Source organism: Chanodichthys erythropterus, chromosome 6 (assembly GCF_024489055.1).
Source record: "Chanodichthys erythropterus isolate Z2021 chromosome 6, ASM2448905v1, whole genome shotgun sequence".
Lineage (NCBI taxonomy): Eukaryota > Metazoa > Chordata > Actinopteri > Cypriniformes > Xenocyprididae > Chanodichthys > Chanodichthys erythropterus.
The window spans coordinates 16,780,058-16,805,736 of NC_090226.1; the positions used below are offsets into that span (position 1 = coordinate 16,780,058).

The window sequence follows — 25,679 nt, forward strand, 5'->3', positions numbered from 1 at the left end:
TCGTCTTCAGAATCAGTGAGCGCTTGTTCATAAGCATCCGGCTTGTCGAAGAAGTACTTCAAAACATTTTCGGTGTAACGGCCACGGTTCTTCATTGAATTTTGATATCAGCTAGAGCCGGCCAGAGCGCTGCATAATAAGTAGCCACGCTTCCCAGTATGGAAATATACACAGACATGACACGCCCCTACTGCGTGCTAGAATCTCCGAAAAACAAGCCGATTTCAACCTCAAAATGTACACTTTTAAATATACCAATACTGCTATCTCAAACACGGAAAGGATCTCAACTAACAGATTCTGCAAAAAAAACGAAAATCACCAATTTTGAAAAAAAATGCTTCTTTCTCATTTTGCTCGAAAGTTGTGCTGCCGACTTGTGTCCCTGGTTTCCGTGACGGGTCACATTTATTAGGTGCACTGAAAGGAATAATATTAATATACATCATCTGTGCACGAGGTAGGGCCTTAAAAACATCAGCCAATCGTTTACGCGATCATTGCTTAAACGATTGGCCCTCTGGCTTGTCAATCACTGCTGTGACGTTCCTTGTGAGAGACGAGCGCGGCTGCGCGCTCCAGTAACTTTCCACACTCCACAGGCGCCGCATGCGGTGTTTTTGTCCGGAGACAGGAGTAACAACTGCAGATTATGAGTTACCTGCGGTGAGTCCGACATAATGAATCCACGAACACGACACAGCGAATGCCGGTGGTAAACACTCGTGTTCCAATACTCGTGCACAAGTTTTGGGAGGCGTTCCCTCGAAAGGAGGGGGGCTGTTCTTACGCATGCGCTCATTTCAAAAACTCAGTAACACTCTGGTTTCTCAGTCGATGAAAAGATCCTCTTAACATCTTTAATATATCAGTTTGACAAATCATATCAATTTCCAGGCAAAACAGTGTTTGCAATGGAGTCTTAATTGTAATGTGGCTTCAGTTGATAATAGCAACCTGTAATCTGGCTTCTTGTTCTTTCATTTCACCAAGAATACAGCAATTTGAACAGAGTTGTTCTAATAGACTGATTGACCTCTTTATGGTTTACAAAAGTCATATTATGAAAAATAACACAGTTCTGAGTTTGAGAGAGAAATGAATGAGAGTCAATATGAATGTTAGCTCCTACCTGAGTGTCTGTTGGACGTGTTGCTGCATTACATTCAGTGTCATCCATGACAGAGCCGTATGAGCCAACCACACACTTTACAGCTCTCATCTGATAGCCTGGGCCGCATGTGGTGGTACACTACAAGGCACAAATAAAGAGGGTGGTCAGTTAGTGACAGTATCTAGGCTAATTTAATATTACATAGTAATGGCCTTGACTATGCTTTATTCTGGAGAATACGTTCAGATTTAAGACTGTCCACTATTGACTGGATGTGATAAGCACCCGCATGGGCAACCTGGGACGTGGGCCAATAATATGTCCACCTTTCTTCTTTTCTTTATCTCTTTTCCTCATCACTGACTTCACTGCAACAAGGTCAAGCTTATGTGGCAGCATTTCTAGCTAGAATGCATATGCTTCAGTAAAGCACCTCAAACATGTATTTATCATGATTGCTTAATCTATGCAAGAGTGATGTCTAATCTCTATCATACTTTAGGACTTAAAGATATTTTGCCCACACAAACGCTGCAAATTCTGTGATTCCCCTGAAGAAACTATTTGCTTTTCTGAAGATAAGCCATAAACTGTTCAAGTAGGCAGAAAACACATTATTCATGAATGGATGATATTCACAGGGCTGCATGTTTAGGAATATTCTATTTATACAACAGTTTGTTCTGGTTCTCAAATCTGATTGGATGAGAGGAATTTCTAGCCATGCAATATTCTACCAGTATTACCACAGGAACCATTTCACCATTTGAATAACTCCTTCAGGAATTTGCCGCTGGCCCTTATGTAAATAGTGTTTAAACATGAGGTATAATGCATTTTGGGTATATGAAACGGACGATCTTTGGTCTTATTAATCTATTACATGTTTCAGAGCTAATCGACTTGGCTTAAGGGCTATATTAAGTTTCATAGCTTTATATTTACATTGAAATAATATCCTGTACTAACTAGAGTGCTGCTTTTGTACTTTTGACTAAACTGTTTCCTTGTGTTTATTTCCTATTGTACAAACCTCATACTGTTATAATGGCTACAGTTGTTCATTTAAATATTATTGTTCAATAAATAATATTTTATATAAATAACATGCTGCATTTGGTATTGAGAAAGAGTCCATTAGTGATGTGATTTCAACTTCAGCGAAAGTTACATTAATACACCATTAGATGGTGGCAAAGTCTGCCTTCATGAGTAAGTCAGATGCAAAGACTTATATTGAAAGGGACTGAAACAAGGTTGTAAACAAGGCCATTGTTTTTACTTTAAACAACACCTTACAAGATGCAACTGAGATGCATTGACTAGTGCTGTCAGGGGAAATCCCCTTAAATGTTAAAAGGACAAAGACAAAGATAACCCTTTCCTCAGCGGACATTCAAACTTATTTTGTGATTATGAATATGATTTACTTGATTGACCTGAAGAATTTCAGATGCAGGTAATACGCTATCTCTGACAAATACTCTACTCTACATGATACAATAAGCTTTAATGAAGCAACTCAGCGTTCCTTCATTACTAGTTTTAAAGTGACGTTTTAGAATTAATAATGGAGGCTTGGGCTAAACTGTTATACTGTCAACTTGAGATTTGAATCTGTGGCGGTAGGAAGTAGTTCCTCACAATAGAGGGTTTATCAAGACACTCTGTTGTTGTTTCTTATTTATTTACAAATTTGTGTCGTCAAACTGTTGTATAAATGCAATATCACACTCTATATCAGCAGGGCTGTGATTACCTATGACCGAATCACAGCTGTGCTGATATAGACCGATATTGCAAGGCTACAAATGTGATATTGCTTATATATAAAACTCTTACATTTTATATAATATTTAAAGAAATTATAATTGAACTGAAAAGGAACAATAAAGACATTTAAGATGTTACAAAAGATTTCTATTTCAAATAAATGCTGTCTTTTGAACTTTCTATTCATCAAAATATCCTGACAAAACTTTATCATGGTTTCCACAAAAGTATTAAGCAGCACTACTGTGTTCAACATTGATAATAACAAGAAATGTGGATATATCACATTTTAAACTATCATTAAAATAGAAAATAATAATATTTCACAATATTACTGTTTTACTATACTTTTGGTAAATAAATGTAATCTTGGTGAACATTAGAGACTTCTGTCAAAACTAAAGCATTAAATAAAATCCAGCCCCAAACTTTTGAACAGTACTGTATATATTACTTCTTTGGTGTTCAAAGGCAGTTAACATGCATCATAATGACAAACAATTCTGTCTATTACCATCCTTAATTCAGATTCTGTACAACTTTTGCAAAGTATAAATCACAATGATGCCTCTACATAGACGTTTTAGCAGCATTTTAGAATGTTGATTATGGATTCTCATGATGCTCACCATCAGTGCAAAATATTGTTCTTTATCTATTCTCTAAACTTGTGGTTGCTTTCCGCCCACACCGCAGCTGTGATAATCTGTTTACAATATTTGCCAGCAACGACTGCACTCTTGAAAATTACATTGCATTCATCACAATGTGCTTGAATTTCCATTTCACTGGCATAAGCATCAAATATACTCAATATAATACCTGACATCCTAAACATGACATGCACCAAATCAATATTTTATTCGCAGCAATAAAATAAATTGTTGTTCTCACCTGTCCCCAGGGTCCCACCTGCCAGGCCGCACATTCTTGCTGTTGGCAGGCCTGTACCGACTCTGGTTTGGAAGAATCACAGAAACGGTCATCCAAACGCTCCTCTCCAAACTGACACCAGGTCTGGCGGTGCTTATAGCCCTTGCCACATGTCACCAGACACTATCATTTGAATCCAAAAGTAACATGTTAGCAGTGGTATTAGTCATGATGGATTTATACATAGTCTGCATCAATCCAGATTACATTTGCTGCCCATGCTGGTTTTTACCTCTGACCAGTCTCCAGTTTTCCATTGAGGACACAGGAACTCATTACAGGGTTGGACTGTGATCTTTTCTTGTGGGTTGCACTTGCTTTCGTCATCAGCCTCTGACTTTCCACATAATGCACTCCTACGACGCGTTCCTCCTCCACAGCTCCTGGAACACTAAATAACCAAGAAAAAATCCTCATAGTAAGTTACACATCATATAGATACAGTCTACATTTTTCCAAGTACATAAATACCATTGAACAAAGGTATTGATTTGAGATCAGAAACATTTCTCACACCTCAGACCAGGAGGAGTACTCCCATCCACCAGGGTTGCAGTCTCCATGGCACACTTCCTTGTCATCAGGCTTGCGCTGACTGCTGCAATACCGATCATCGACCTTCTGGGTCTTTCCATCCAACCTGCTCTGTTTGGTGCAGTAAATGTCCAAAGTCCGGATCCCCAGACCACATGTGGCTGTGCACTCGCTTTTGCGAGCAACGTACCACCTGTAAAGTAACAAAATGCCACCAGGATAAACCTCATGTAGTTACATTTCTGGTTTCATTACAAAAAAATACACTACTGGTCAGAAGTTTGGGGTCAGTTTTTGAAAGAAGTCTAAAAGGATACATTTATTTGAACAAAAATACAGTAAAAACAATAATATTGTGAAATATTATTACAATTTAAAAGAAATGTTTTTTTGTGTTTTAGTATATTTTGAATTTACAGCAGTGACTGACACCAAAATTTTGAATGGTTACAGTAGTGTATGTTTTTGTTAAATAAAACACTAAATGTTTATGGAACAGGTGAATGTGGACAAGTACCTGAGTTCACAGTCTGTGTTGCATTGCTCAGTGATCACAGCTGGTTTAGGAGAGCCATGGCACCGCTGATCAGACACCACCACTCGATCCGACTCACGATTGCACAAGATCTTCCTCTTGCGCTCTCCTAATGCACATAACATACAGCACAAGACATACACAAGTTCAAACACATGTTTGTGATCTAGAAAGAAGAAAGTTTCCCTTTGCATTTTTCAAATTTCCAAGAAACACTGAACTGGATGACCCGACAGCATCATACGTCTGGTTCAAGTTTACCAAATTCTAAACTGAAGTTTCTGGCAAACGTTTCACAAAAATATTTGTTGCTTCTCTCACACCCACCTTGGCACAAAAGACTGCAATCCTGCCATGGGCCGTACGCATCCCAGAAAAACTGCTGAGGTTTGTCCTCTATGGGAATGTTGTAGGAATACCTGACATCAGGGTTGTAGAGGTTTCCTACAGATAGCACCTAGTTGGTAAAAAAAAAAAAAAAAAATCACAATTAGGCCGAAAATATCATGCTACAAAAGAGTTTAAACATTACTGACACACTTTTGAACTGTTCAAATGCAAAGTTGTGTGACTTCACAATGTTAAACAACATAAAAGTTCAAATGAAGCCATATTACCTGGATAATAATCTCCTCTTCTATGCGATCAGTGCAGTTGATTCTCTCAACAACATGGTCAGAGCCACTGTATTCAATAACAGCATTCCCCACTCTGACTTCCCTTTTAAACATACTGACCACAAAATCTCCATTGAGTAAATATTCTCCACGGCTGTTGGACAAGGCTGCAAAACAAAAATGAAACAACATGCATGCATGCTTTATTTTCTTTACGTTCAAAAAAAAAAAAAAAAGTCGAAGCAAAAATATATTCAGGCATGCAACAGGATAAACAACTCAAGCAGTGTCCATTTGTTTCAAACACAAATTTGTCTCACTACAAGACCTGCATGACCTAAGAAATAAAACGTTTTCATTTACAGTCAGATTTAGCAACAGTCAAGGCAGATTAGGCTAATCGGGGTAAAGAAATCCAGTATTCCGTGAAGAGGCCACGTCTTGCTCTACTGAAGTCAGTATGCTTCAAAAATGCACACTAATGTGATTATGTAGCTAATTTCCTGAGTTACTTTCCTCACTACTTCACACATTACACTGACCAACCCCTGTTTCCCCTCTCCACCACCTACATACATTCAAACAAACCTTTTCCAAAACGTCTACATTCCTGTCTTGACCTAAACCACACATACACTGTAGATAAACATACATAAACACACACATGTCCGCCAAATACACAAAGACATGCAAAGATATCAATAAACACACACACGCACGTGCACAGCTCACTAATCTGTTGAAAAAAGCACATATTTCATTAGGTGTGCAAAGTTCAGGAGCATTAACATGAAAAAAGTCTATAAGAGCGCTTGCAAAAACCCTCTTGTAAAGCTCGCAGTAAATTTAATCTATTCACTTACAGCACATTAGCCTACTTTAGCAAAGACATTTGATTCTTTTTAAATTAGGATTGTTTATGAATATGCAAATCAATTTGACAATGTCACAGACATCCCATTTCTTCTGGTAGATCCGGGAGTCTCCCACATATTGATAGAGGCTCCCTGACGCCTGCAAATTACATACAATATCACGGAAATCATAGTTAGATATATATATAGATATAATAATTAGTTTCCTAATTTTACTTAATCATGCGCACAATATAAAAGCTTTTGATTTATATCAAGTTAATGAATTATTAAATTGTGCTCACAATTTACTGAACCAAAAAAATTAAAGAAAATTCTTAATTCTTGGCCACGATATATTTTTTTGTCATGTGCAGGGCTACAACATAGCAGAAATGAAAAAAAGTCATATGCTATTTTATTTAATGTCCATTTCTTGGCTCACCGAGGTAGTTATCGTCCTCTGGTTTCCCTGAGTAGCTGTGTTGTCTGACATCTATGTTCGTAGCACCACTGGGAATTCGCACCACAACATTGTAACCTATAAAAAAATTAAAAAAAAGTAGGAATTAATAAAATATTCTTCCTAAAATATTATTGTTCTTTTGGTCTGAAATTGGGCTAAACGGCATGGAACTGAAGTGAATCAAACTTAATTTGAATTCTGGGTTACTTTGACTGACATAAACAGAACTGTTTTCAACTGTATTAACTGACAGCTTGTGTCACCTACCATAACGCACTATGTTGAATGTTCCTGCAACAGTCTTGCAAGATGAGTTATCCCCACCACACACCCCACACTTATCTCTCCTGGCCTTGGAGTTCAACACGTGGTCACATCCTGCTTGCTGTAGAAACAGGATGTAGAATTAATTCAGAGGACACTTGAATAGGATTATACAGGAATACTGCTTCAGATTCTGTAGGATATTCATTGATTCATTGACACACAACTGCACCCACCCTGCACAGGCCCTGAACACAGATGTCATTGGTGTCGGGCCCACACTGCGTGCCATCAATAACTCTGTCCCTGAGTTGGTAGTAAGCTGTGCTGCCCGCCACACGACAGAATAGCTTACAGCGATCCTTCATCAGAACTACAGCACACAGAGCAATGAGAGAGTTAATACAGTCTGACCTCAGCCCTACTGTATTTAGGGCATTGATAATATGTTTCTCATCACATCTTTATAATATGCAATTATCAAGTTAATTGAAATGTAATTGTGTTTGATAGTTTGATTTTGAAAGTAAGGAAACTTTGAAATCATCATCAAGTTTCAAATCATGAGGGAATCCTGGGGAATTGTTCAATATGGGTTATGCATACCGAAAGCAATTATGTACTGGTTTAACACTATGTTTAAACTGAAAAAATTAAGAAACGTATTCTATAGGGACACACTCAACAAATACTGAGGCCATGTGAGCAGAGACTACTGGCAAACAGCAAGTGAGAAAACTGGAGAAAACTTTTTTTTTTTTTTTTTCTGGGAGCTTAACTGGCATAGTCACTATAATCTGTCATTGTTTAAAAAATACCTGCTTGTATATCATTTTGTGTTCTACAGAAGAAAGTTTTACAGGCTTGAAATAACATGACGGTGAGAAATTGACAGAATTTTCATCTGTAGGAAAAAGGTTCCTTTAATTAGTTTTTTTTTATACAGCCCCTGATGTGCCAGTTGCAATCACTGGACTAAATCCCTTACTTCCGCTATACTTTGGCACCCAGCGGACATTTGGAGGTAGACCATTGATGTTGAAGTGCCGCCCATCAAAGCTGGCACACTGTTCCTCCCTGAAGTCTTTCTTTTGCTTGGAGCATGGCTCAGAGTTACAGGAACGGAATTTCATCCTTCGTCCTACACAATACTTTCCTCCATTTCTGGGCCTAAATGTCATAAAAACACACAATCAGAGCACATGGTCACATTGGGAACACTTTATCACAAAATCCTCATGTTTCTGTCTGACTGGAAAAGCCTGCTGTATACCCAAGTGCACTGAGAATGCAGTTTCTTTTGAAGAATATTCTTCTTTAAGATGGCTTTGCTGCTGCCATTTGTCAGGGAACATTGAGAAACCTGGTGCCAATTCACAGTCCAGTGAGGATGCTAGACTACAAAGAGCGGCAGCTTACATGGGTCGGTTGCACTCGCGCACAGCGATCTTGATTCCCCCTCCGCAGGTCCTTGAGCATGTGCCAAAGGGACTCCACACACCCCAGGCCCCCTCTATTGGAACAGAATCATGCTCTTTAGGGATGCACAGGCCATGTTTACAATGCTGCAAGTGAGGAGAAAACAGAGAAAAGATGAGATAATCGCAGAATCTGTCATGACTGCTTGTTTGTTATAAATTACACCAACTAGAATGATGAAGAATGCTGTTGATACACAGACAAGATTCAAATCTCTTTTGTTTGACTCAAAAGCACCCCTTGTCAAGCATCTGTTTGGCTGAGTTGTGTTTAATTTCAACAAACTGTTTAGTCAAAATGACACTTATGCATTTGGCAGATACTTTTATTTGAAGAGACTTGCATTGCATTCAAGGTACACATTTACATTATTTTTAATCAGTTGTTGCATTCCCTGGAAATGGACCTCATGAATCTTGCCGTTGCTAGTACCATGCCCTACTCTTAGCTGCAGGAAAACACATTAAGTCCTTTAGATTGTTTTCTTAATCATACAAATCTCTTTCACATGATTCATATCAACATTTTCAGGTGCAACAAACTTGCAACAAAGCTACAGCACTACTTTGCCATTGCACTGCACGTGGGTCAAGCTTTCTGATGCAACGCTTTGATTTAAAACAGTTTCACCCAATGATTACCAGACAATCCACATATATTGGGTGGTCCCTTTGTTAAAATCAAAACAAGCTGCAAGAGACTGATCCTGTGCGTATCTAGATATATTAAGTTGCATGATACCACAGAAAAGGCATTCCAAATGAATTCAGCCATGTGACAATCAGAGAAAAAAACAATGCATTTGCAGCAAGTTAGTGTTGAGCACTGTTGGGGAAAGTTACTTTTAAAAGTAATACTGTATACAATATTGCGTTACTCCCTAAAAAAGTAACTAATTGCGTTACTTAGTTACTTTATATGAAAAGCAATGTATTACATTACTTTTGTTACAATACTTTTGCATTACTTTTTCTCACCTGGGCTGGGCTTGTTTGTTTGTTTTTTAATAACAAAAAAACAAAAGTTATATTTTTGGCAAATATTAAGGCCCTTTTACACCAAAAGTGAAATGAATAAGCCTCAGGCTGAAGGAAAAGCATATTTATGCCTGTACAGTAGAGGGTGCAGCTCAAACAAACCTTTCAGCTGTGCTGCCATTCTGGATTAAAGAAGAATAGGATACAGGAGAAGGAAGTTGGTTCTTATTTCTAAATCTAATCTAAAGTAATTTTTTCTTATAAGTATGGTTGAATTAGATCATTGAAGGTCAGCAGCAAAGACATTGGTTAATAAAGTGAGATTAAATACATAAAGTATATTTGTGTAATTTAATATAGTAAATTATTATATGTTTGCATAAAATTCTAAGTTTGCATTTCACTGTTTTTATTGATTTTGAGAAATACTGAATGCTGCCCTTAGCTTCAGTCTGTTTTTTCTCTAGCTTTGTTTATGTTACACTGTGTTTGTAGTTGTTTTCTTGGTTATTTTCCCTGATCCTCGTTCCTAGTACTCCATTAAACTTTATTGAATATATCTTCTTCGTCGTGCATTGAATACTGCAAACCAGTCCGTGACACCATCATGTATACACAGCGCACACAACACCTCTGCACTTTATTTCTCTCAACATGAAGTCAGGAGAGCTGTCAGTCAATAAATGTGACTTATTTGAAAAAGTAACTTAGATATTTTGTTGTAAACTGAAAAAGTAAAGCGTTACTTTACGTTAGTTGAAAAAGTAATCCGATTATGTGACTCAAGTTACTTGTAATGCGTTACCCCCCAACCTTGTAAAATTGCCCTTTCGTGATGCTATCTGCAACGCTTTTCATACAGAGAACATGAAAGACGCTGTTCACAATCATTACCACTACACAATTCAAGTTCACAATCTGGGAAACATTGTAAAACAGAGACAAGGGCAAAAACAAAGCAATATATCAGTGTGGACGAGTGTCACTGTTGAAGTGATTTGGTCACTATTTGGATGAAATATGTGCTTGAAGTTACAATCTGTTTTTCATCTGCTTTGCAACTGCAACGTGCAGAAATATAATGTGTTAACTCCATGGAGTTCTTTCAAGAGACATAATGAGTATCAGGGTCAGGGTATTAAAACTATACAAAACTATTAACACACTGCAAACTGTCCACAAGCAACCAGCCAAGTGTACTATTGTTTCATAATAGAAAAAGTTTGAGGGATAGTCCACCCAAAAATGAAAATCATAACTTCAGAAATTAAAATGATTTCTTCATGTTGTTCCAAAACTTTCTTTCTTCTTCACAACATATTTTGGAAGGTATTCATAGATATTTTGGAGAATATTGGAATTCACACAACTTTGGAGCCTGCTGACTTTCATTGTACAGACAAAAAAAAAAAAAAAACATTTTCTCAAAATATCGTCTTGTATGTTCCACAGAAGAAAAACAGGTCAAACAGGTTTGGAATGACATGATGGTCAGTACATGAAGAGAGTTTTCATTTTTTAGGTGAACTATGTCTTTAAATAATACCAAATGGGTGCCAAGAAATGAGGGGTTTTAAATGTTGTTGTAAATGTAGTTTTCTGAAGTGCTTGCCTTTCCTGGAGAGCACTCTGTCCCGTCAGCCCATGGCATGTGTTGGGTCCGGCAGCCACGCTGGACTCCTTCTGGACTGGTGCACCACAATCTCCGGCACTGTGTCTGCACAACATCAAAACAATTACGGTTGGCTTTAACATCTTACTCTTCCACACAAAATTTGTACTGATGACTGTTTTTTGCATGTGTAACATGCTTTGAATGTAACTGGATAACAAGCTCTACTTCATGTAACCAAAAAAAAATATTTTCATCTATTAAAAAACCAGGTCCATAAATAATGTCAGACCAGATAATACACACTAGAAGACGCTCATGTCAGTATGTTCTGCAACTCCTTGAGGGATCTTCTCACCATATATGGGCACACCTGTGTCCCAGGCCCAAATATCAGCTCACATTGTTTATTGACGTTATATATCTGTCCAGGCAGCTGCTGGGACAAACTGTATGGCCTAGAAACTGGCTCATCGAGCAAACACTCCCCATACCCTGTGCTAATGAGAAATGATAAACAAATGAGCTGAAGGAAAATAAAATAAACAAGAGACACAACAGAAATGTTCTCAGTAGGTCACCAAACACAAAAAAATTGTGAATCGGTTCCGTTTGCTACAAATGACGTCCTTTACATCTCAATTGAGAATGTTTAAATGAAAACAAATGCATGCTAACACTGGACATTAATCATTAAGTGGTGCTCAACTTCAAGAGTTTAAACCAGCATCACAACCTCAATAACATCCAGTCACTGTACTGAGAGTAAAAGTGGTTTACATACTCGAGGAACTCTGTGATGTATTTCCGACTACATTTGGACCACATCCAAGGATTGGTGTAATAGTTGAGTGTAGGGGCCATCACATGTTGCTGGTTCTTGACTCCATCCTCCCTGCATTTGTTACTGTCATCGTGAGGCATGTTGAACCTGAGAGCATGATCAAAAACACACATGCACACACAAACAGAACAAGACAATGAGCAGGACACATGTACTCTGATCCACACAGCATCTGTAAGTCTGACCAAAACCAGGTCTTTTCACATTTATTGTATGATCCTATGCCAAAGCCAATAGAGACAAGTCGTGATGGCTGATTTATTTGGCAAGCTGATTAATTGGCAGTCAATTTAAAAAAAAAAAATACATAAAAAAATACATGAAGAAATACAGATACTAAAAATCTGATTAATAAATGAATGGCTGATTAATAAATGTAGTAAAAGTCAATACTATTTTATTCTAAATAAATTAAAAATAAGACATTACAGACTAAAATCAATCATTTTAAATACTACAAGTAAATTTAAGCATTACATTATGATGTACAGTATGAAGAATGGATATTTATTTAGAGATTTGCTAATGATTACATTTAACAGTGTTATTAAATTGTTTTTAGAGATTGTACGTGTTTTTAAAGGTGCCCTAGAATCAAAAATTGAATTTATCTTGGCATAGTCAAATAACAAGAGTTCAGTACATGGAAATGACATACAGTGAGTTTCAAACACCATTGTTTCCCCCTTCTTGTGTAAATCTCATTTGTTTAAAAGACCTCCGAAGAACAGGCGAATCTCAACATAACACCGGCTGTTACGTAACAGTTGGGATCATTAATATGTACGACCCCAATATTTGCATATGCCAGATCATGTTCAAAGCATTAGACAAGGGCAGGGCGTCTGGATGTGCACAGCTGAATCATCAGACTAGGTAAGCAAGCAAGAAAATGGCAGATGGAGCGATAATAACTGACATGATCCATAATTACATGATATTTTTAGTGATATTTGTAAATTGTCTTTCTAAATGTTTCGTTAGCATGTTGCTCATGTACTGTTAAATATGGTTAAAGTTACCGTCGTTTCTTACTGTATTCACGGAGACAAGAGCCGTCTCTATTTTCATTTTTAAACACTTGCAGTCTGTATAATACATAAACACAACTTCATTCTTTATAAATCTCTCCAACAGTGTGTAATGTTAGCTTTAGCCACGAAGCACAGCCTCAAACTCATTCAGAATCAAATGTAAAACATGACGCATGCATGCAGTATGCATGATGAACATCTTGTAAAGATCCATGTGAGGGTTATATTAGTTGTGTGAACTTTGTAAATGCACTGTTTTATAGTCGAGAGCTCGGGGGGGGCAGGGAGCGCGCGATTTAAAGGTGCCGCAGCCTGAATCGGTGCATAGTTAATGATACCCCAAAATAGGCAGTTAAAAAAATTTATTAAATATAATCTATGTGGTATTTTGAGCTGAAGCTTCACAAACAAATTCAGGGGACACCTTAGACTTATATTACATCTTGGTTCTAGGGCACCTTTAAAGATTAACTTTAGTAGTGTTAGATGACAGCAAAGGTAATCTAAATGTAAAAATAGATGGAATGAGCATGAACAATTAAATATCCAATACCATAAAGGATAAAAAGTATATACATTAAATATTTTTAGTAAGTCTTTAGCAAATATAGTGTAAAATTATAGGGGAGAGAGGTGGTGCGCACTGCATAACACTGTTCAACACCAGGACTAAATCCCGACTCAAGAGCACAGCACTGATGTCACCACCTGCCACCGGATAAGAATGGAATTCAAAAAGGGAGTTCATTTAAAGGTCTTTTAGAGGTCATTTTTCATATGACTGTACATGCGAATTTGGTGTAGATGCAATAGTCAATACTGTGGGATAAACGTTAGCCTCTAAATGAGGATGAGACTGTTATATGTGACATGATATAATTTATTTACATTATTAATATTTGCCTCCAACACTATTAAGCACTCTAAAACTCTATCAAGCAGAGTATAACTGAGTAGTTTAGTCATTTCTGCAGAAGACCTTGAGAAGTTGGATATCAGACACAGACACACTGTTATCGAACTGTACAAAAGGCAATGGCTTCTCCCCAAAACATCCCAACATGAAAGACACACTACTAAAAATATAGAAAAAAGGTAGTGAAGGGGGCTGAGCGACTTGCAGAATGATGGACATTGAAGAAGTGGAGTATTTTAAAAGCTATACTTTTAAAAAATGTAGAATACAATAGTAAAGAAATTATTTATAGACAATATAGTTCTAGGTATAACAAAAGCTCTTCTCAAGCTAAGTCCACATGAAAAAATAGCATTTATAATGGAGGAGATATTACTGCCCTAAAAAGTATCTAGACACTTAAGCTACACTTAAAACTTCAAAGCATTGTTCTAGATAGCAAAACATTAAACTAAGTGGGATAAATCAAATTTCTGAAAAAAAAACATTTCACAAAAATAGTACTCACACATGGCCAAGCTCATGAGCAATGGTGAAAGCAGTACTAAGTCCATTATCCTCATTAATACTGCAACTTCTGTAGGGATCACAAACTGTACCCAGCTCAGCAAGACCTAAAATGCATGAGAGAACATAAAAATAAAGGAATCTCAATTATAGATGTTGCTGTAATTGCCATCATCAACATCATCTGCATTTTTAGCTTCAATATGAACATAATCACTCTTTTCACATGATTTACCTAAAGTGTCACACTTGTCCCGTGCTCGACAGATGTCCTGCCTAAAAAAAGAACAAGACTTTACTAATTTAAAAAGTACTTGGAAACCATTTTATCTTACATGTGTCTATGCTGTCAATTACATTGTACATTCTGCCCTTGATAAGTGTAACCCAAAATGAAAAGTTGTAGCACCATAAATAATAACTCAAATTGTTCCTCAAATTACTCTTATACAAGCACTGATTTTTGGAATTTTCTGTAATTTTATGCCCAACGTTTAGTTAAATTGTGTCCACACCATGAATGGCACGAAAATCACAATGTGGAGAGAAGACACAAAATATCACACAACTAGACTTGTAGACTTCTTCAACACCTGCGTGAATAAGTAAAGAAAAAATACAAAATCTAAACCCTCCAATAAAAATCTTTCTCACCTTGTGATTAGGATGGCAGTGTCGTGATGTGAGTGGTGGTTGTCATCCGGGTGGTTCTGACTCTGCTGCCATATGCAGAAGTTTTTCAAAGTGGCTTGTGCATTGAAAGAGATAGTGGGACCATCCTACAGAAGAATAGAGACAGATGATAATAATTTTTAATACATTTACCCTTACGAACATAATTATGGATTGACTGTAAAGTACTGCTTAAGCACATTTAAAAGAGCTCTTAATGCAGACATTAATTAACAAACTGCAAACTGCAAACTGCAAAAAAAAAAAGAAAAGAAAAGAAAAAGAGAGAACTCTTACCAGCTCATTCTTTATAATGACCAGTTTCACAATAACAATGTTAATCAGGTTTCCAATGCTGGGATCCTTATAGATTGAGGAAACCTGAGTGAGAGAATACAGACAATTGAAATTCATTGTCAAAGCTTCTAATTACTTACCAGCCCGAGAGAGTTTCAACAAATCTGGCCCATTTTGACCTTTATTCAATGGTTTTCTTTATACAGTTTTACAGTATACTGTAATGCTATATATGTTATATATTACATTATAATATACACTCTTGCCCTAAGCCTCTAAATTGACTCCATAACCTCGGGGTTAATTCTCCATTCCCTAGGGCCTAGGCCTTAGCCCCTACCTCGACAGGATGTCTCCTCCCTGATTTGGGTACCCAGGGATGTAGGCTTCTCTCAGTGAGAGTAGCTTGCCCTGGGACTACAGGAGGATCTGGTGTGCCAGTCTGAAAAGAGGGCACAACCTCAGAACCCCCTGGTGATGCATGTACGAGACTGCATGGACAAAGACAAGATAGCTTCTGAGATCTGGGAAGAATTACTTCAGTGCTAGAAATACAGCCATCATCTCCAGGCAGTTTATATGCCAAGTGAGATGATGTCCTCTAGACAGACCTCCAGTCGAGCGGCACCCTAGGACTGTGCCCCAGCCTGTGAGGGAAGTGTCTGTAAGCATCTTGCAATGACAAGAGGCCCCCAGCACAGGTCATTGGGACAGAAACCTGGGTTTCTTCCACATGACCAAAGAATGAAGGCATCTGCACATAACCACAATCATACGAAATGGGTTGCCCCCTGGTCTTGAGCCACCACATCAAGGGTCTCATGCACAGGAGGTCAAAAGGTATCACATTGGACGTGGCTGTCATGAACTATTTCAGAACTGGCCTGACCTAGCCTGATTCTGCGCAATGCTGAGAGAATTGACTCGATACAAGCAGTAGACAGTCATGCCTGCATGGTAATCGAGTCCCAAACTACACCTAAAACACTTCTTGGAGTTTAGTCTTAGCCTCCAGCGCCGTATGTGGATGAGGATGACATCTCGATGCTGAAACACCATCTTCTGTGACTGAGCTAGTATTAACAATTCCTCGATGTAAGTAAGTACATTGATGCCCTTGAGTCTCAAAGGAGCCAGAGCTGCATCCATGCACTTCGTGAATATAAGCAAACCAGTTCTTAGATCTGATTTGAGTCACAATGAGAGGTGTTGTCTACATTTTTAACCTTTATCTCCTCAGAGTACGGTTTAATTGACATAGATCTATGATGGGACACGGGACATAACCCCCCCAGACTCTTTCTTGGGAGGAGGAATGCGCTCTATGGCCTCCTTCGCCAGAAGAGACTGAACTTCCTGTTCAAGCACCTATACCTACTCGGGGCTGGCTACCATAGAAAACAACCCGTTGAACCTTGGTGGTTGAGAACCAAATTGGATTCCGTACCCCTTTTCTACTGTATACAGGACCGATGGCAGATCGATTTCCGGAGGGCTCTGGGTGGGAGAAGCCACAGACCAGGCTTCTGTATCCCGAGTGAAAGCACTAGAACTAGTGGGTGAGAAAAGGTTGGGCCTGTCTTAAACTAATCCACAAGCTCCATCTGCAACCCCCATGATCTAAGCTGCAGACGCAGGACCCGAATCATAGGGAGCATGAACCTGGCCATTCTCATCAAAGGGGGCCAGAGGCGAGTGGAGTGTTCTCACAATGAGCGCAGTCAGCCCACTCTAGAGCTGACCATGCATGCGCCGCTCCCAAGAAGCTAATAAATATGGATATAAATTGCTTGCTCATCATATTTTTCTAATAATCATAGTGGCCTATGGGACAAACAAACACCAAATAGGATGAAACACATAGCACTTGCTGAATACACAGAAGCTAATGCTGCTTTGTTCTGGGTATACTTTATAGCTTCTGTGGAATGCCATCATGTGTCACAGGGTGACACTACACCAATCAAGATTGGAATAGTTGCACAGATGCTTCAGACTCTGTCATGCTGAGGTGTTCCCAATAGCATCGACGCCAGGCCCAGTGTGGAGTTCCCTTAAAATGTAAATACTTGTTAGGGTGGTTTTTACATTTGTTGCCCTGAAATAGCTGATTTTTTAAAACTTTTGGAGCTCAAATACACACAGACCTCTTCGATCTCCATTATTAAGTAGTGTTGAACACGTGACGCTAACCTCAGCTGTTGAAAAAATGTTTCTTGGCCATTGACAACTAGCTTGTGCTGCCAGATCCTGCTGAGAATGCAGCCTTTGCCAAGATCAAAATATAGGTCATCTAACCTCCCCGTGAGTTCCAACGAAAAAGCATCTAAAGCATGCTGTGCATGCAACATACCTGATTTTATTTGTTTTATATTCACATTCATCAAGTCTGTCAGACACATTCACCCCATGCTGACAATGTCACATACACTACCGTTCAAAAGTTTGGGGTCAGTAAGATTTTTTAATGTTTTAAAAGAAGTATCTTCTGCTCACCAAGCCTGCATTTATTTGATGAAAAATACAAACAAAACAGTAATATTGTGAAATATTATTCCAATTTAAAATAGCTGTTTTCTATGTCAATATACAGTAAAGTGTAATTTATTCCTGTGATCAAAGCTGAATTTTCAGCATCATTACTCCAGTCTTCAGTGTCACATGATCCTTCAGAAATCAATCTAATATGACGATTTGATGCTCAAGAAACATTTATGATTATTATCAATGTTGAAAACTTTTGAACGGTAGTGTAGACCTAAAGAATGAGACACAGACCCATCAAAACAAAAGACTACTGATAACTTGGCGGAACTTACTATGGACATCAGTGTAAGAATGTAGTGCTGAAGGTTGCTTCCATGATGTTCCACCATCTTGCTGTCTGCCACAACCATGACTTCAACAAAACGGGGGTAGGAGAGGAAACGCTTTGATCTCCGGTGTGGCTTGGAGTCACTGCTTTCATTACGGGAGTTGTGCTTGTTTTCTAAGGAGGGGAAGGGGGCAGAGAAGAGTCTGGAATTAAGAGTCTCCAGGTCAGACAGCATGCTTGAGGGCGACTTTCTCTTCAGTCTGTTCCTGTGTCTGCTTTGTGGCTTTATATGTCCTAGAATGAAGGAGACAATACAAATAATATATGTTAAATGTTACCGTAAATATAGTGAATTAAAGCAATTTTATTATATAATCTGTTCTATATATTGGAAATAACGAATGAAAGCAGCTACTATGTGGGCTACTATACTATCACTATATCACAGAGTAATGTCCAGTGATAAGTGATTATGAATCTAAGGAGGGTTTATCATGAACTATATTAGATGATCAGATGGACTGTAGAAAGTGTGTTTTCAACATTGATATTAAGAATGATTTCTGAATAATCATGTCACACGGAATACTGGGGTAATGATGCTGAAAATTCACAAGAATATTAAATATATAGTATATTAAATATATTAAAATAGAAAAGGATAGTCTTAATTTCCCTGAGCCTAAAAGAGGACAAAAATTCAACACAACCCTGACCCTCTACTCAACGTGTAACAAGGGGTATTAATTTTCCACAAAAATGCTTTGCAAAAAAACTGTGCTGGAAATCAAAATGAATCCTATTTCTTCCACTAGACAAAAAGAATGCCACAACGGAGTTTTCAATAAAAATCATGCAATCTAAAATAAGTTCTCCTCCAAGCACTTTTAGGGGCCAAACGTTTCCTTTAAATAACACAACACCAATTTAAAAAAACTAAGCCACCATTGAGTGATCTTGATACACAGCAGTGTGAATTAGCCCCATCTAAATGTATTTTATAACATTGAATTTCCAAACACTTAAAACTGGCATTACTTTACTACAATGCAGCTCACCACGTGGCTTTCATGGTATTGTGCCTCTTGAGTTTCCTTATCTTCAGGCCACAGGAAGTGCAAGAGTCGACAGGATTTTGTGGCAGTAAACTAAGATTGGAATGATACCAAGAACTTCCAAAATGATTTTTCCTGTTCCACTGACTTCTACTCAATGACATTTGAAAACAGAAAAGCAAAGGATGCAAAAGATATGAATAGCACTATGAGTATTTGAATGTCAAAAGCTATGTTTCCATTGAAGGTTGCAAATTTAACAGCACTTTGTTTTACAGTCCGGTTCTCCATGTAATATACTTGGTATATACAAGTACATATTATATACTTATTATAGTAATTACAATAACTGGGTAATAACTAGGTACTAAACCTGAACCTACGCCTAAACCTAACCTTAACCCATGTAGTTACCTTATATTACCCAGTACTTTCTTAGGTACGTACACTGTAAGTGAACGTAAGTGCACGGACTGTCAAATAAAATGCAACCAAAATCGAAGTTGCTGCAATTAGGACAGTCAATGTGGCTCTTTTTTCCTACATCTACACATCTACATTTCCTACACCAGGATGCCTGGTGTTTGGGAATGCAACTTAGACACTTCTGAGAGGTCATTATACCAAATCATTCTGATCACAGACTTTGACTCAGGTATTTCAGAATGATCAAACCAACAACTGAGATGCTGTGCAATGAAATTTGTCAGCTAGTTAGTCCGGTTATCTAATCACATTCACCGTTGAGGCAAAGTCACGTGAGTTTTTTGTTGCGCATTGAGGGATTTATTCGGTAAATGTGTTTCCATCGTAGATTATATGCATGCATTCTTATCAAATAAAAACATTATCCACCACAACTGAGCGCATACGTTTTTTATTTGCATTTTTAGAATTTATGCACATCTTGGCATTTCCATCTAGTGTTTTTTAATGCATTATCCTTAAATGTGCATAAAAAATAGGTAAATGGAACCTTTTTCATGCTCAAACAGCAACATAACACAGTAAAGAAAGTTGAAAATGTAAAAAACATAATAGGAGTCCTTAGTGTGAGTCAGTACAATACAGAGGCAGTGATGCAAGATCCAGAACAGTATCTAATGATGAATTTCTGTTATTGTGAATACTACCATCATTGGTTTGCTTTAATGTTTAAAATATACCTATTTCAAAACTTTCCCACTCAAAAGGTAAGACTCACCTGAAGTTTCACATGCAGTCGGATCATCTACACTCTTTTTTGAGGCATCTTTTCTGTACACGACATGAGGTTTGATGTGTTCTTCTTCATAATGTTCACCATTGTAGCTATGAAGGGGCTCCACAAAAAACTCCCCTTCTGGTGACCTGAAAGTGCCAAGCTAAAACAAACAACAACAATGTTTAAATTGGTCCATGGCCAGTGAAATCTATACACACATTCTGTAAATGTGACTGTAAATTGCCCTTACAACTTCCCCCTAAGATTTTATTTATGTACAAATCCTAAGCGGCTGATGGAGTGATAAAGTAAACATACATTGCATGCATATCAGTGTACTGGCCTCTGGGGGGTAATTAATGCAAAATATGGCTGATAACTATCAGAACATTCTGCTATACTTACAAAGTATAATGTTTTGAAATGTGACTTTTCTAATAGATAAAGCCAGCAAGAAGCACAATGGTAAATGTTCCCCTTATTTTCAAGAAGAAATATAGTTCTGAGGTCATTATATTACAGAAAACGATTTGGGCTTGCTTGCATTTGAACGAAAAACGAAAAAGATTTCAGCCAAATTGTAGGCGATACATCGGAGTATGAAAGGATACAAACTGGCCATCACAAACAAGCTTGACTTAATTTACTTATAAAATATTGTATGCATAAGAATACCTGTGCAATAAATAATGACATTAAATACCATATAAAACATGCTAAGTTGTTATCTATACAGGTAACCCAACCTTTTCAAACCCTGAAAGGAACCATACAGGAATGATGTTGTATCAGATCTGTGACAATTTCTTCAAAATGTCGGTTGAAATCAAATAAAAGATAAAAATTTAATTTTACATTACATTTTCTCTTTCATGTTTTGTTGAATTAGACAAACAGCTGATTCAGTTTTTGCGGTCCTTGAGAATGATCAAGAGCAAAATCGACTGCAAACATCAGACTAATTGAAAAAGCAGGTAATTAAGGACAAAGTTCCTTCCATATTTCAATGTTTTCAAAGTCTACAGCTCGCATGATTACACATTTTAAAACAATGGACTAGTTGTATTAATCATTGTTTTCTGATAATGTTTTATGAAATCTAGCCAGGATTGGGGGTTTGTTGAGGTGACATATGGGCCTAACTAATAAGTTTATTTGAGTTTGTGTGTCCTCCATCCATACTCAATTGTTAAAGCGATTTGTGAACAGTCATTCTTTTTAGTTTTAATCTTTTCAAAGAATATTTGTAAATGCCACCATTATGATGGTAAAAGCTTGGCTATGTTTCTCCACTGACTGCCATTCAAAAGTAACCATACATTCTTACAAAACTTTTTTCCCCGTTTGCAGCAACAAATGATAAGTGAAATCACAATGTTCGGAACTGAGACAACCAATACTTTCAGTTTTTATTAAGCATGCTAAAACATTTTCAGCTGAGATATATAAATTAATTTCAGTATTATTTCATGTTCTTAATGAACTAAAGCATGGCTGTATGCAACAGACTGTATTAGGACACATGAAATTACTTCAAAAAACGTGTTTTTACTGTAATGTATTAGACTTTAGAGCAGGGGTGATGGCAGACTCCAGTCCTGCAGAGTTCAGCCCCAACTCTGATAAAAACTCACCTGCCTGTAACTTTCTAGCAACCCTTCAGACCTTGATTAGCTTGTTCGGGTGTGTTTGATTAGGGTTGAAGCAAAACTCTGCAGGACTGTGGCTCTCCAGGACCGCGTTCGCCACCCTTGCTTTAGAGCATGCATTGCTGGGATGTCATGGCCCAAGTGACGACGAAAGAACCGCTGAATACGTGTTTGAATAGGTTCTTTGAAACAAACTATTCGAAAGAACCAATTCGAATCACTACTCTAGTTCCCACGACTGTTTTTAATCTGTGAGAAACGGTGTTACATGGCGCGAACTTACGTTTACATCAACAGATGACATTGAGTCCCATATATGGACTGCCGTTGACGTCAGCACACTGCTGCTGCTTATGCCACTGATGAGTGTGCGTCACCCAGCTCATTTATAGAGAGCGGTCGATGTACTACCAAGTTTGAGAAAATATTTTCTAAGTGATCTGCCTCAAAAGTGGTGCGTATGTATCCAACTAACTTGCGCCACATTTCTATTCATGTGTAATTATGTAGCCCAGTCACAGAGGCTATACGAAAGAATAGCCTACATATGAACATTTGCAAAGTTCCCGAATGCTTACTGCGACCTGAATTGCATAAAAGAGCCTATGATAATGATTATCGTTATTATAAGCAAATATAGAGATAATATATTAAGTACATCTTTTAAACTCACCAAACCGGAGCAGAGGCTGATTACTGCAGTATGCTCCTGCCCAGCGTTCACATGTCCTTTATAAAAGCAGTGCTGATACTCCGTGTCCTCCTCCCCCTCTTCTGAATTATGACCTTCACTGGATGCTCCGAGCATCGTGACAGTGTAAACTGGAGCAATAAATCCCGACTCGAGAGTAAGGTTAAGGTAATAGTCCTGCCCAAAGGCAGATATTTGATAATAGACGTGCGGAGAGGTCCAATGATGGGAGATGTTGCCGGGTATTGGGTCGGTACTCCGCTTTCTCCTCTTGAAGTGCACGCCCGTTGGCAGTTTGTCACCGGCTTCATTCACTCTGGCCGGAGTTACAATCTCATACGCGCCAAACTGCGGTAATTTCGCTGTGGAACACAGATTTAAACGTAAAATTTAGTAACAGTAGGTCTTTTTATGAAATGAATGTTGTTTTTTGTGTAATAGCCTACAATTATTTTCAAATTACATTTATTGTAATCTGATAAATGATATCTAAATGATCGTCAATTGCACTGCGCTGTAGCCTATATGTAGTTAGGCTAACAGGTAAACTGAAAGGTAACAGGGTTGACCATTTTACAGTTTAATTTGACATACAAGCCTACAATTAATTAAAAGACAATTTAATGTCGATATTTGTTATAAATATCTTTTTTTTTTTTTAGTTATCAATAATCACGGTAACAGGGTTGACATTGTAAGATCGGTCCATACTGATAAACATAAAAAAGTGATGAAAATGGACATGCTACTTCAAATTGTTCTTGAAGAGTTCACTTCTTTAAAAGTTATAAGAATAAGTTTTAAATTTATTGAATTAGCCTTTTTGTTACTCAAAATAGTGAAATATGAAAGGTAACAGTGTTGAACAAACTTCAACTCTTCTTTGATTATTCATTTAACTTATAAAGTCTAGGCTATCCTACATGTAAAAAAATATTTGCTAATAAATATTTGCTAAGAGTTGCCTTATTCTAACAGATATTACACTCCAAAAGATTAATCAGGTGTCAGTCAGTTGACGTTTCCATCTATTAGGCTACTCGAAGACTCTTCAAAATGCGCGCTATGAGCTCTGCAAGCAAGCAAGGAAAGTCATTCATTCTCCGCGCCTCAGTTGAATGAGAGAGTAAAAGAATATGAAAAAAAGCTCTTACCTTTCTCTGAGTCTCGCGGTCTCCCTGTTGAAGCTAGTGCATTCATAAAATCAGAGAGTAATACAAAAAAGCTTAGTCCCCAGAAGAACAAAAACATGATTGTCCACGTTAAGGAAAATGAATGCAAGCAAGCCCAAATACAGTATTCCGCTGTCTCTTGAAGCCGCGCTCAGCCGGACTTTCTGCCGTACGGTTGCCACATTCAAAGCGTTTCTCCTCTACTTTACAGAAGTGACTTCCATGTCGCTAACAAGCGCTCGGTCGGACCTCTTGGCTTGCATGCATAATAACAGAAAGGGGGTCGATGCAACTGTGGTGGTCTACGGTTTGCTGATTACTTTAGCCGAGACTTGGGCGTACTCTAAGAGACACCCCTCTTTCCGAAAGCCACTCCTGCCATATGTGTCGCTATAATGTAGCGTGCAGACTAAACTTCATTTCAGAATCACTAAACATATTACTCATAGGCTAATGATCATCCACGTGCGTTATGTTCTTGTTCCAACTTCAGATTGTGCAGTTAAACTGTATGTACAGTCAGTTAGATAAGAACACAGTTGCTTCTCTCCTAAGTTAGTTCTTACTCTAATTAATGTTCACGTTAATACAATCAGCTTTAAATAAGTAAAAAGTAGTCTTTGGCTTTAAGTAAGGAGCATTGAAAATGTGAACACCTGACCTTAAACATGATCTTGAATAGAATGACATTACTGGTGAAGTCCACTGAGGTTTCCATATAAAAAACCCCTTTGTATATGGTCATTTCCCTCTTTTTAGTCTACGTTTTTAAGCATTTGTGTTTGTCCCAAGACCTATGTCCCAGAAATGTGCATTTATATGGCATTTATATGACTGATAACAAGTGTTTTTCAGTGGCCGATGCTGATATCAAAGCAGGGTGGCTGAAGACTAATGCTGATATATGTGATATTATAACTTAAAGCAATTGAGCAATATCCTTATGCATTTTGCACAATATTCACTATATACACTGCCCGGCCAAAAAAAAAAAAAAAAGTTGCTGTTTGGATTTTAATAGGCTAATACTTAAGAATCTATGAATGGATCAATATTACAGTGATTATTATGTTTCTAGCATGTTAAATGTTTGGCAATGGTTCTTTTAACCCTTAAAGATGGAGTGTGCAGCTTTTCATTTCTTAAACAACCATGTAGGAAGACACATGGCCATATTCCAGGATTACAATGTCAAGATTCATCAGGGTTAAAATTGTGAAAAAATTGTTCAGAGAGCATGCAGAATCATTTTCACACATGAATTGGCACCTCTGAGTCCAGACCCTAATTTCATTAAAAGTCTTTATGTTGTGCTGAAGTAGACTTTACAGAGTGCTCACCTCTTGCATTGTCAATACAAGATCTTGACCAAAACTTGACGCACCTCTTGATGGAAATAACATCACAACATTTATTTCCATCGAGAGGTGCATCATTTTTTGGTCAAGATCTTGTATTGACAATGCAAGAGGTGAGCACTCTATAAAGTCTCCTCCAGCACATCCCAAAAACTTACACTGGGGTTAAGGTCAGTGCCAATTCATGTGTGAAAATGATTCTTCATGCTCTCTCCCAACAATTCTTTCACAATTTGAGCCTGTCATCCTGAAATCATGGCCATGATGCATCTTAATACATGGTTGTTTAAGAAATTAAAAACGGTTA

General features: G+C 37.8%; 1 protein-coding gene across 2 annotated transcripts in view; it reads right to left on the reverse strand.

Moving 5' to 3' along the window:
* Nucleotides 1-24,283, reverse strand: part of adamts9 (ADAM metallopeptidase with thrombospondin type 1 motif, 9) — a 40,831-nt gene extending 16,548 nt beyond the window's left edge. Inside the window, exons 1-23 of one of the 2 annotated variants that reach the window (XM_067388256.1) lie at nt 23,997-24,283; nt 22,825-23,204; nt 20,503-20,662; nt 18,248-18,417; nt 15,429-15,512; nt 15,114-15,238; nt 14,695-14,735; nt 14,461-14,566; nt 11,943-12,089; nt 11,517-11,658; nt 11,159-11,263; nt 8,510-8,655; nt 8,079-8,260; nt 7,327-7,463; nt 7,094-7,211; nt 6,806-6,901; nt 5,507-5,673; nt 5,217-5,346; nt 4,872-4,998; nt 4,337-4,547; nt 4,053-4,211; nt 3,782-3,943; nt 1,133-1,252 (exon numbers count right to left, since the gene is read on the reverse strand). In XM_067388256.1, coding sequence (XP_067244357.1) covers nt 1,133-1,252; nt 3,782-3,943; nt 4,053-4,211; nt 4,337-4,547; nt 4,872-4,998; nt 5,217-5,346; nt 5,507-5,673; nt 6,806-6,901; nt 7,094-7,211; nt 7,327-7,463; nt 8,079-8,260; nt 8,510-8,655; nt 11,159-11,263; nt 11,517-11,658; nt 11,943-12,089; nt 14,461-14,566; nt 14,695-14,735; nt 15,114-15,238; nt 15,429-15,512; nt 18,248-18,417; nt 20,503-20,662; nt 22,825-23,204; nt 23,997-24,093 — 3,312 coding nt within the window. In that variant the 5' untranslated portion in view covers nt 24,094-24,283. Of the gene's footprint in view, nt 1-1,132; nt 1,253-3,781; nt 3,944-4,052; nt 4,212-4,336; nt 4,548-4,871; nt 4,999-5,216; nt 5,347-5,506; nt 5,674-6,805; nt 6,902-7,093; nt 7,212-7,326; nt 7,464-8,078; nt 8,261-8,509; nt 8,656-11,158; nt 11,264-11,516; nt 11,659-11,942; nt 12,090-14,460; nt 14,567-14,694; nt 14,736-15,113; nt 15,239-15,428; nt 15,513-18,247; nt 18,538-20,502; nt 20,663-22,824; nt 23,205-23,996 lie in introns of both variants that reach the window. The other variant, XM_067388255.1, reaches the window with a different exon arrangement.
* Nucleotides 24,284-25,679: the final 1,396 nt, after the last annotated feature.